Here is a 12,437-nt window from a genome sequence, read left to right as displayed (position 1 = left end):
CTTATAGAACTCAGGGAAATACTTACATTTACCAGTTTGTTAAAAGATCTGGTAAAGAATATAGGTAAATAGCCGGATGAAGAGATACATAGGGTAAGTTTTGGAGGGGTCTCAAGTGCAAACTCTTTTGGTAGATTTTCAAAGCCACCACAATCTGAGCATCACTGGCTCTTTTTCCTACACACTCCAGCTAATCTAAGCCACTTGCATATCCTGTTATACATATATATATATATGTATTCTTACATGATACCATTCCTCTACTTCCCCTGATGGTGGGAAGACAGGGTATTTAAGATACAAAGAAAATTAGCTCAGAGTTCAAAAGGATACATTTCAGAGATAAAAATAAAAGTGCTAATAACTTCCTCACTCCCAGATTTAAAAAGCATTAGAATGAATTTAAAATTCCATCAGTCTTTTGCTAAATGTTCAATTAGCAAAATAACATGTCATATTTCTAATTTGGAAATAGTATTCTACTGATTATAGTTACAAAATCTAGGTTCTATCTCTCCTAAGTAATAACTGGTGGCAAGGACTTTGACATATATAACTTTTTATATTCCTCATTTTCCTTGCTGGTATGTGATAGGTTGAAAAGACTTATTTTTGCTGAATGCCTGGATGAACTGAATAAAAACAACTGCCCAGGTTTTCCTATGATTGGTTTTTCAACAACCAGTTTTCTACATGGTGCATTTTTTATATCCTAAGGTGCAAGAAGCCATACAATTTTTATTAGTGATCTTGAAAAATCTCAGGAAATTCCTTTAGCCAGGCATTGTCCCTAACTCACTGTCTTTAAAAATTATGATATTTAGCCTTTGTTTGATATTTATCCTTTGTTTGGATTTACCACTTGTGGTCTAAGTGGCTTTGGAAAAGGGATAGGACATTTTGACAAATCTCCAAATCATCATAACACATTGTTTTGAAATCTACCTTTGTGAAAGCAGATACTTAGAGATGATTTCTAATGTTTTTATGCCTATGAATCACTGAATATTAATCCATTATATATTCATAGACTAATATTAGTGGATAGTTTCTGCACACACAACCAATGACATTCGTGGCAGGCAGACATTCAATCAACCAGGGATGGAAGCCATTTGGAGATAATGTTCCAAAGATAACATTCAAATCAGATATGATTTTACACAGAAATGACTTTCAAGTCTCTTTTACACTACTCACATATTAATAAGGAGCCTCATGCTTGGCCTTTCTTGGAATCTCAAGAAAGGACAATTTGCCTACAAATCTATGGAGTTCTAAGTAGCCCGGAGAGTGTTTCACAAGGAAAAACATTCATCATCCACTTCACCTGGCTTCTAGGACCCGGAAGTCCTGGTGCTGTGAAGCGGGATACTCTCCCTTGTCCCCAGTGAGCCAGTGCCTCTGCATGGAAGCAGTGTTTGAAATGCCATGCCCTTCTTTTTTTCTACTTCTGGGGCCATTAGACTGTGAGCTGTGTAAGGGCAGTGGCCATCTCTCATTTGTCTTGGTGACTCCAGCACACAACATAGTGCCTGGCGCAGAGGAGGCATTTCTGAACCTTTACTGAATAAGTGGATGGGCAAATGAATAACTGAAAGAAAAGGAGAAGTGAGAGACTGGAGGAAAGGAAAAAGGAAGAGGGAAAAGACTCATTAACTCATTATAAGCTTGTCGGACAGGATGTAAATGGGAAATCACCACTTAGGAAAATTTCTGTGTACCCAACTGGGATCTCTGCATACTTCCCCCCCACCACACACACACGTTTCAAATACATCGCTGATTCTGTGAGTAGAGGGAGAAGGAGGGGATTGTGGCAGAGTGAATGAATCCTGCCACTCTCTGCCATAATCACCTCTAAGAGAATGAGGGAGCAGTAGTTTCAAGCATAGGCTCCCAGGTCAAAAGGCCTGGGTTTGAGTGTTTTCGCTTCTTCATAGAATTTATAAGCATTGGAAATTTATGTCATTTACCTATTTTCATGTTTTCTTTGTCCCCACTAGAACATCACCTCTATGAAGACAGATTATTATCTGCCTTGTTCACTGTTGTATCCCTAGCACATAGTAGAGCATTCTGGAATAGGAGCTAATATACATTTGTGGAATGAATGAATGAATAAACAAATGAATCCAAATAGCAACTCTACCACTTTTAAGCTGTGTGACTTTAGGCCAATTACTTATCCTTTCTGGCCCTCAGATTCTCCCACCTTATAGATTCATAGGTTGAATGAAATAATACACGTAAAATATCAGCATAGTGCCTAATACATATAAGAAATAAGAAAAATTAGCTTTTGTGCCAAAAGAAAGTTTCCAGGCATTAACATAATTTCCCCCACATAATGTCCCCCTTTTGCCTCTTGACCACTTTATGAGGAGCTAGATCTTGAAGGAGCCCATTGCCTCCAGAGGCAGAAAGGATAGAGAAGTTGATAGCTGGCTTCTGGGTTTTACACATCATTCGTAAGTTTGACCATGAATTTTAGAGACTACATGAGAATAAGAACAAAGCTTTCCCGTTCACCTGCCTTCCCTCCACTACTTTTCTAGCTACATAAAAATCCCTAGATTGGGAGTTGGAAGAAAATCCAAAGGAAGCTTAGATGTTGTGTGTACTTGAGAGAAGGGGCCGGCACAAAAGTAAGGTAAGGAAAGACCCTAGAAGTTTGTGAAAACAGAGAAAGAGGCATCAGTAGGCCTCCTTTTACAGGGAGATAGGCTTGGGACATTTCTCAAGCCCAGAGCAGAGTGGAAGCAACCGAAAGGAGGGCTGCCCTAGACAGACCCACCTCCCCAGTGCCTTGCACAACTTCAAGTAGCCAGACTTGAGTCAGGAGACCTGCCAACTGGTGGGGACAACTGTCTGACTTGGACCAGATACTTTGCAACACTGCTTACTTTCAAGGATGGCAAGATTTGGAGCAAAAATTAAAAAGTAAGTGTAGTTATACGATTACGTTTCTTGCATAGTTGAGCTTATGGCAGTAGGACGAGGCTAAGGAGAGGAGGATGAAGAAGACCCTACAATGGACGTGTGTTATGGGCAGGACTACCCAGTGGAGAGAAAAAGATGAGGAGGCACAAGGAATGTCAGCTCTACCCCTCTTAGAATCTGCTTCCTCCTCACTCCGGTGGCCCCTCACGTCTGGGAGCAAAAAATACCACCTCCAGCCCTGATACTGGCTAGCTGGGCAGTCTGGTCCCTTCTCACCTGCATTTCCTCATTTGTAAATTGGGCATTATAATAATTCCTAATTTGTTTATCCTATGATGAAGTGAGATATAAAAATTATTTATAAAACATTCATTGCTCTAAAGATGTTTGGAGTATTTGCTAATTCTCTTCTAAATAAAGACCTCTATATATACGAAAGACTGGTTTGCACATGGGACAAAAAAAAAAAAAAACAAAAAAAACCCAAAAAAACAAACAAAAAAAAAACCTGAGTCACATTCTTGGACAAATGCTCGAGGAAGACATATGCAGTTTCAGGAATCTAAGCATAATCTTATTGTTCAATCAGGATCCTTTTTACAAATGTATACGTGAGTGGGCAGATCTATGTAGACTATGTAATAAAGTATTTAGAGTATGATGGTCTTAGATCTTTCCAAAGAAAACAATGAGAAAGAAGTATATTTCTATTTTATGTGTCTGTCTCTAAAACGGATTTTTACCAGTACATAGTTTACACAGATATTAATGCTGGTGACCTTCTTTTTCTAGAAGTAGACCTAAGAAAAGCCACTCACTGCTTAAGATCATTTTAGGTCAGTTTTGCACATTGAAAGGCAGCTTTGTTTGCCAACTCTACCATTTCTTTCTCTGAGTTTTCCTCAGAAGTAAGGCAAGAACCAAGCACCCCAGTCAGTAGACCCAGCGGAGTAAACACTGCGATCTCTCCTTCCCTTTTTTCTCACAGCCATGCTCTGTCACCAATGAGAGAAGCCATTCTTCACTGGCAGGCTGCTGGGAAATGTGAGACAGTTGCTGTCTTTGGTTTAGGAGGCCAGTTTTTCTTGGGCATGAGGTTTGCACGTTGGGTGCTATGGCAACATTCCGGATGAAAGATATCATCAGTATGCAAATCCTCATCACTATCATTATAAGGCAGTTCGATTTCAACACACTAAAGGGGCATTTTGTAATTATACCGAGCATAGTTATGTTTACTACATTTCCTTGTCTCAATTTTAAATTAAGCAGACCCATTTTTAATGTGAAATCTGCTTGTGTTGAACAATTTAGGAATCGATGATTCTCTTTACATTTAGGTGATATTAAAAAGGTGTGTGTGTGTGTTTTCCTGTCTTTAGCAACTTGGGAACAGAAAAATACAACAATTTGTAAGCACGAAAGACACATTCTTTCTATTTTTGTGTTGTTGTATAGTTTCTTCTCTCATCATGATGTCCCATGTGTTTTGGTTTTTGCCTAAAGAATATTTTCTAAATAGTGCCTTCCTAATTACACAAATTCAAGTGAACTTTACAAAGCGCAAATGAGAGCAAGGACGACAGTTCAAATCGTTGTTACAAGAAAACTGGCTTTCTGCTTGGTCGGATCAACTGGAAACACAATTCTAAAGAACAGAATGTTACACTGACTTTCCTGAAGGTTCAACTCAATACTCTTCCAGCAAAAACTGGGGCTCCGTTTTCCATCTACAGAGAGCAGGGCTGTATAAAATCTCTGCATCCTGCCAATTATAAGAGTTGTTGGTTTCCGGTTGTGTTCTGTTTGGATAGGTGTGTAAACCATGCTCATGTTTATGAAGACATCGTGCATCAAGTAGTCTATTCTCTCACCGTCCTCTGAACCAAACGATCTTATTCACCCCACGCATCAGGAAATTAACCAATCACATATATTAGACTTTTCTTCTAATTTTGTATTTATTATCATTTGATTCTTTTATTACGGGTATACATTATATAAACGGGATACATTTTATCCCGTTTGCATTTATGGAGTCTTCACCTGCATGAATAGCCTAGCCGTGTCTACCTCACCTATCTTTCAATATCTTAATATCAGGCAGGTAAGGATATGTTGATCTGCTTTGCTCTTGGCCGAGATGTTGGACAGGAAAGAAGCAGCTCCATGGCAATGGCCTACCTGTGAGCATGCCTTCAGTCACCACACAGCTTCCATCAATCAGGATAGCATCACATGGCAATGAAGTTTTTCCTGGAAGAATAAGAGTATCCCCAGGAACCAAGAGATGGGATTCCAGCTTCTGCAAACCTACACAACAAAGTTCCCGTGACTGGCTGACCTTTTCCTGTTTTTACTTAAGAATGGGGGAAGGGGAAAAAAATTTAAAAAAGTTACAGAGAGGGAGGGAGGCAAACCACAAGAGACTCTTAAATACTGAGAACAAACTGAGGGTTGATGGGGGTTGCAGGGGAGGGGAAAGTGGGTGATGGGCATTGAGGAGGGCACTTGGGATGAGCACTGGGAGGAGGGCACTTGTTGGGATGAACCACCCAGCCAGTTTCTGCTACTCTGGGCTGCAGCTCCCTGCTCCTTACAGAGAGCCATGGCCACCCCAACCCAGGGTAAGTCAGAGCAAATACCATTTACAAGCATTCTTCGGGTCTGGATTCTGGATAACAGATTGAAGTGTTAGAATTCAAGGTCTGTTTGGGATCATTAGTTGGGGAAATCAAAACGCCTCAAGAAAGCTTACCCAGTAACATTCCAGCGAGTGAAATATGGGAAGGCAGAGGGAATTGGAAGTGACTCAGACACTGGGTCAAAATGGTTCAATCAGGAGGAGGCATGCAAGGTACTCAGGGTACAAAATTCAGTGAGGTGCTCACCGTCTGGGTCCTGGAAAAGCAGGTCAGCGTTTGCCTGACCTTTCCTCCTTAAGTTTGTCATCTTAAAAGTCTTATTTACCTTACTTTAGCCTCCGTCCTGGGTTTCATCAGAAGAGGTTTTCTCCTCAACTAATAATCGATAACAAATGGGACTGGTTCCACTCTGAAATATCAGGATGCTGAAGATGGCAGAACATATCACGTACCTTTGTCCTTTACCATGACTGTAACCTGGACTTTGTTGTGATCCTCCACAAGGTTGTGCAGCTTCACTGATTGCTACCAATTCAAAGTCAACGTTTAAGTATCAGATAGTCCATAACCGGAAAACCACATGATCTCAATACTGTAAATACCAAGCCTGTCACACAGCAAAACTTCCTTGGGCAAAGGCTCACACTCTAGCGTTTCTGCTTCCCTGCCCCAATTCCTACTGCAGCCAACCCCCGACTTATAGCAACAAATATGGTAATTAGTTTAGTGCTATTTCAATTCCAGGAAACATAATGCACAACCACTGTCCCCAAGGACCAACGCTAAGCCCCCGAGGTTGTACTTCTTAAGGGCGCACAATGACACAAGGGAAGAACAAGACCATGAACAGATTAGGTTCCCTCTCGGTACCCGTTTTCCTGTCTATAAAACAACAAAAATGAATTTGATCTTTCCATTGTAAAAGCCTGGGAATATTTGAGTTATGTTTTGATTTTACGTGGAATTTTATCCCCTCCTTTACAAACTGGTGGATTTTCCTATTGGGTCAGTCTGGAGACTGAAGCCATGATGCTCCAGAACCCTAGTGCTTCCCCTTAGGCATTATTCAGCTTAGTTAACTCCCTTTTCCTCATCTGAAAGTGGAGATATTAACAGTACCTCTTCTAGAGGGTTTTCAAAATTTAAGTAATGCTTCTCTTAGTTATCCCTTTGGATATTACTCATTACGATGGTAAGAGCTCAGCAAGGGTTAATGATTAATAAGAAAGTTGCTGTTGCAAAAACAGCATTGTTTTGTCTAATGCATCCCCTTGGAAGATTTGCTTAGGGTGGAATTCACTGAGATACCACCCTGGGCTAAGTGGAGGAAATGGAAGCAGCCTGGAGAAGCGAAGGCAGCATCTACTGGGATAACTCAGGAGACAGGAAGGCAGAGGAGTGAGGGCAAATTGTCCACACAGTTCCATACACTGACTGTAGGCGACGCCATTGGCAGAGGCATCCCTGGAAGGCACTGCCTCCTTCTGTATGGACGTCACTTACTTGGATACTTCTAAGTAGAAGAGATCTGAATACCGTCAACAGTACTTTAAACATAGCTTAACCTAATTCAAGTATAAAACTTTCCCTTTTAGATGATAGGGTAAATTATTTTTATCTGCCCTCTTGATGATTTTTAAGGTAGCCAATGTCACCAGATAAACATTACACACAATTACACAATTTTCCTCTTGAGAGAAATTAATAAATTTGGTGTTTCTATTTATACAGAACAATTTCTTATTTACTCCATTTTTTTTAGGAAAGGCAACACTTCAATCATTTGGAACAACTGAATGGAAGAAATGCTACTGCTGTTTGTTAGGTACATAGTCATTGCCCTAACTTGACTTTCTGAGGCTTCCCTATTGGGGCATCCATTTTACTGATGGGTAGTAGCGAGAAAGTCAGCCGTGGTTCTGGGACAAGAACACTGGATTCATTCAGGACTCCTGAGTCGTGGGTCAAGTTTACCCACTAACCAGCCATGTACCTGTATATAAGAAATTTCACTTTATGTTACTTGTTCTTTCTGTAAACAAATGACATTGAATTGAATCATTTTCAAGCTCCTTCAAAACTCAACATGTCTGATACGGATATGTTTTGCATATCAGAGATTTAGTCAAAGCCCCTAAGACTTCATAGAAGAAATAACCTGGGGTTTATAAATGGCTCACAGTATTATTATTATTAGGCAGTTTAAAACAGTAAGCAACTCCTACGTGCCAGGCACTGTTGTAAGCACTTGAAATGTATTGCTTGATTTTTTTTTTCTCCTCAAAATAATCCTATGATGTTATTGTCTCCAATGTACATATAACAAAATAAAATGACCAAAAAGAAACAAAAAACAAAAAACAAAAACAAACCAGGGTCTTGGAAATGTTAAAGTAACTTGTCTTCAATCATTTACTTACTAAGTATTAAGATTGACAGTAAAACCTGGGTTTATCTGACTCTAAAGCCTTTTCTGTTGATGAATATGTTCCCCTAAAGTGTTTGAAAATAGCTTTTTTCCTTTAAGAAGATAAATAACCTTCCTTTGTTATAAATTTCTTTAAGTTACTTTCTTGCTTAGCAAACTCTTCTAGCCACTGCCATGAGAATTTCACCCTAGCTTAAGAGGATGATAATCAACACATTTGGAAGTGGTGAAGTATAAGTTCAAAATGCCCTCTCAAAAATCATTATGGCATCAAGCTGGATTTATTCATCAGGCTTAGCATTCTGCGAAACCTGCCATGCTTCCATGCCTTCGTTCAAGCTATTACCTGGAATGCTCACCCAGGTTTTCTACCAGCAAACTCCTAATCCTTCACATAAAGTCTGGCTCAAACGTCACCGCCACTCCATAAGTCTCTAACATCTCAGAAAGAATTCATTGTTCTGCTCCCTGTGTTTCCGCCTGTATTAGTGTATGACCAATTCCATTACAGGCGTTTTCTTGTCAGGTCTCCTGTGTGAGGCAGGTGGTTCAAAGAGCCAAACACTCATCTATGTACCCCTGGAGTCTGTCACATAGTAGGCCCTCAGCAAACATTTACTTAATAGAACTGAATTGTTCCACGTCTCCCGACAACACTGGAGAAGGATAATATAAGCTTCCTCTCTGAGCTAATGTACCCAGAAACTCTACAAACACAGGTTTCTATGACAACCAACCAGCTAGGAGAAAGCAGGTGCTATGATGCTTGCCGTGATTTGGAAGCTCGTTGCCTGATTTTCATTAGGCCCCCTCTGGTTTCTCCAGTCCCGGTTTAGTGGGACCAGGATCAGTTTCCAAGGCTAATTTGCATATTGTTATTATTCCGGCATCTGTTGCTGTGTGTCCTTGTGTTTGCTGTGGCTGGATTTCCTCCAGAGATGAGTAATGAGGGCACTAACTCAGGTGTCTTTTGAGCCCAGCTCAGTCATGGCTAAAGGCAAAGCACCATGGGTCAGATACTCTCAGTGCTATCTCTAGTGGCCGCCTGTGGAGCCAGCAATAGAGTATGCAACACGGCTCAGTGTAAATACAGTTGAGTGCCAGCTCAATTTACACTCATACCTACACCAAACTTGTTAGAGAGGGGCTGCCGAGGGTGTTTCTTGGCGTAGGCAAGGTGCCTCTCTCTTTGCTGCATGATTTGGGGCCACAGTAGATGCAGAAAGATAGTTTATTCCACTCCTGCAAACACCTCCCCTCTTGCAATTTTCAAAAGCTGTTATATCTTTAGCATGATTTGTAAATGACAGTAGATGCTCCTTCCATTTCTAGCAGCCCCTTTCCCAAATATTTTCGTAATAAAATTATCAATCGTTTACTGCTGCAAGGAAACGCATAGGTCTCTTTGAGATTTTGCTCCGTGGGACAGTGTGAAGTACTTGATGTAGAATCAGGAAACCCGGGGCTGGGATCTATAGCCACGATTACCGAGCAAGTCACTTCACCTCCCTGATTGTCCCCATCCCTCCGTCTCAGGTGGTGGGAGGACACCACAACCACATGCGTATCATTTTAGAGGCTGCCATGCCCCACACAAGCACATCTGTCACAGACGGGGGGAGCCCGTTACAAATTGTGCTAAAGAAATATTGATTGGTGAGCATTTGTGATTTAAACTGCAAAAATAGTTTCAGGCAACTGGCCCGTTTTGTATAATGTTACAAGATCCCTTAGAGTTTGGGTCTGATAAGCTTTTGTTAACAAATATTAACTGCAAGGGCACCTGGGTGGCTCAGTCAGTTAACAGTCCGACTCTTGGTTTCGGCTCAGGTTATGATGTCACGGTTTTGTGGGTTCAAGTGCCCCATCAAGCTCTGTGCTGACAGCTTAGACTCTGCTTGGGATTCTCTGTATTTCTCTCTCTCTGTCCCTCCCCCCTCGCACTGTCTCTCTCTCAAAATAAATCAATAAAACTTGGAAAAAACCCCAAATATTAACTGCTAATGGAATTAATGTCTCCTTGTTAAAGCTTTTGCAGTTCTGCCATCAAGTGAAGTTCCCAGGTCAGTTACTATTTTAAACAAAGACATGTAGGGATTTTAAGATGTAGAACCTGAATATTTAAGATTCATTAAAGATTTTAAAATAAATATTGAGAAAATTACAAATAGAACAGAGCATGCCTACTTTTAGAAGAGCACTTGAGCAGCAAAACAAGAAAGGCAGAAACCCAGAAAAAAGAGAAACATATTTGACTGCACACATTTTAAAATATCTGACAAAAGTCAAGTCAGAGGAAAAATGATAGACTAAGAAAGAAAACTTTTCCACATGGATGATGGATATAAAGAGACAATAAATAGAAAACAAAAATGCATATATCTTTTGGAGGAAAATGTATCTAATCTCACTAATAATTAGTGGAATATAAATTAAAACATCATTGGGACACAATTTTTTTAAAATACATTAGACTAAAAAAAATTTAAACATCAATATATAACACTGGTGAGGATCTGGAGAAATGGATACTCTCATATGTTGCTGTTATTTTATTTAAGAAAATAATAAATATCGCAGGATCTATTAACATCCAAAATATACATACCTTTTGATTCAGCAACCTGGCTTTTGATTATTTTACTAAAAACAAATGCAAACACTCATATGTAAGGACACATCTATATTGTAGTTGTGTGTAATTCAGCATACTTGTGGTGGCAAAAATTGGAAAGGAAGCCCCCTATTTTCTAGAAATAAACGAATGGCTGAACAAATTATGATATACCATGGAATTTCACACCGTTATTTTTAAACGTGATTTAGAATTATTTATTTACTTGGTAGATAGCCGTTATATTTATTGTAAAGTGACAAATGCAAGTTCCAGATTAATGTACAAAGTATGTTCCTGTTTTATTGAAACAAATTAACAAATACATAAGTAAATCTCCACATAAACTTGTATTTCTCTGCATCTTATAGAGGAGAAAAAATGAAATATATATTTAGCTAATGATGACATAAATAAATAAATAAATAAATAAATATATGTATTGGGGATCTTAGTGCTTGAATTTGTCTTTTGGTGGATTCCTCTGGAACAACAGCTCTTAAGCTTTCAGAATGCATGACAAGCACCTGTTATGAAACTGTGAAAAAGCACAGATTCCTCTTGTTACCTTGGATATTTTGACTTAATGGGTCAGGAGCTTAGGAATCTTGACTAATTCTCTCACTGAAACATTGCCCTCTAGAGTATTGAATCAAACCTCTTTTCTCTGTAACCCTTCCCAACTCCCACACAGGAATCTCTATATTTCTTTTCTGTTTCCTTAAAGACAGTTATACCTACGTTCCAAATGAAAAAAAATAGTGTAAAGGAACTTGAGGAGAGACTGAAATTTGTCATAAACATGTAGATGGGAAGTATGTATTTAAGTCAGGGGAAATATGTGGAAATATTGTAAGGGGTGTAACACATCAAGTGGTAACACCACATTTACTTAGGACCCATTGATTACAGGCAACAGAAATTGGTTAAACTGGTTTAAGCAGATGAGAAATTGTGAAGATGCAGGGACATCTCACTAACCTAAGGTGGGAAGTGAAGCCAGAGCTCCCAAAGGCTTCAAACAAGAGCAGGAAATGCTATGAAGAGTAGGTTATTCATTCGGTCTCTGTCTCTCTGCCCTCTCCCTTTCTGCTGGGCTCCATATGGCTCACCTCTGTGTCTCTGTGTATTTGGTTCGTTCTTTGTGCAAGTTTTTTTCTCTGCTGTCCACACACAAGGATCAAGGGTTGCCACCCTGGTCCTAGCATCACTTTTCAGATCACATTCCTGACAGAGCATGACAGATAGCTTCAAGTCTTAGGCTTGGATCCCAGGCTAAAAGATATATGGGCATCATTCCTGCTGATGGACTGGCTTCCGCTGGGTCAAATACCCCCGTTCCAACTATGTGTGCCAGTGGAAAGAGAGAGCCACCTAGAGCAAACTAGTTGCAGGCTGCCAGAGTTCTAAGAGGAGGGGGGTTGCAGTGCTTGCCCCAAAATATGTGTACTACTTTCATGCTTGTCAGGGAATACGAGGCTGGAGAGAGTAACCCAAGTTCATGGGTACAGGCTCCATTAAAGTCCACTGTACTTCATGTCTTTGGGTCCTATGAGCTACTGGTACATATTTATAGTACATATCCCTTTGATGATTAGGGTAATTTAGACAGGTTTCTATTCTTCATACACATCCTGACTTGAGTAGTTTAGGACTAAAGTCCAAGTGAACACTATTAGGGTCCAATAGGAATTAACTCCAGTTTGCAGCACATGCTCTCAGATTTCCAGTGGCCAGAAAATTTCTTACTAGCATTCTAAAGTTTTCAAGGGCTTTTTTTCATTCCTTGTCAGTGGCCCTGGCAAAA

At 39.9% G+C, this 12,437-nt stretch overlaps 1 protein-coding gene across 6 annotated transcripts in view; it reads right to left on the bottom strand.

The window, feature by feature from the left end:
• LOC122229800 (probable cation-transporting ATPase 13A5) overlaps window positions 1-12,437 on the bottom strand; it is a 115,233-nt gene that overhangs the window by 59,075 nt on the left and 43,721 nt on the right. For all 6 annotated transcript variants that reach the window (XM_042955292.1, XM_042955289.1, XM_042955286.1 and 3 more), the window contains 2 exons: window positions 6,041-6,113; window positions 5,128-5,256 (listed from right to left, as the gene is read on the bottom strand). In XM_042955292.1, the coding sequence (XP_042811226.1) occupies window positions 5,128-5,256; window positions 6,041-6,113 (202 nt within the window). The remainder of the gene's footprint in view (window positions 1-5,127; window positions 5,257-6,040; window positions 6,114-12,437) is intronic.

The sequence above is a fragment of the Panthera leo genome, chromosome C2, assembly GCF_018350215.1.
Source record: "Panthera leo isolate Ple1 chromosome C2, P.leo_Ple1_pat1.1, whole genome shotgun sequence".
NCBI classification, from domain to species: domain Eukaryota; kingdom Metazoa; phylum Chordata; class Mammalia; order Carnivora; family Felidae; genus Panthera; species Panthera leo.
Note: the sequence above shows the minus strand (reverse complement) of the source record. Positions and strands in the feature narration are given on the sequence as shown.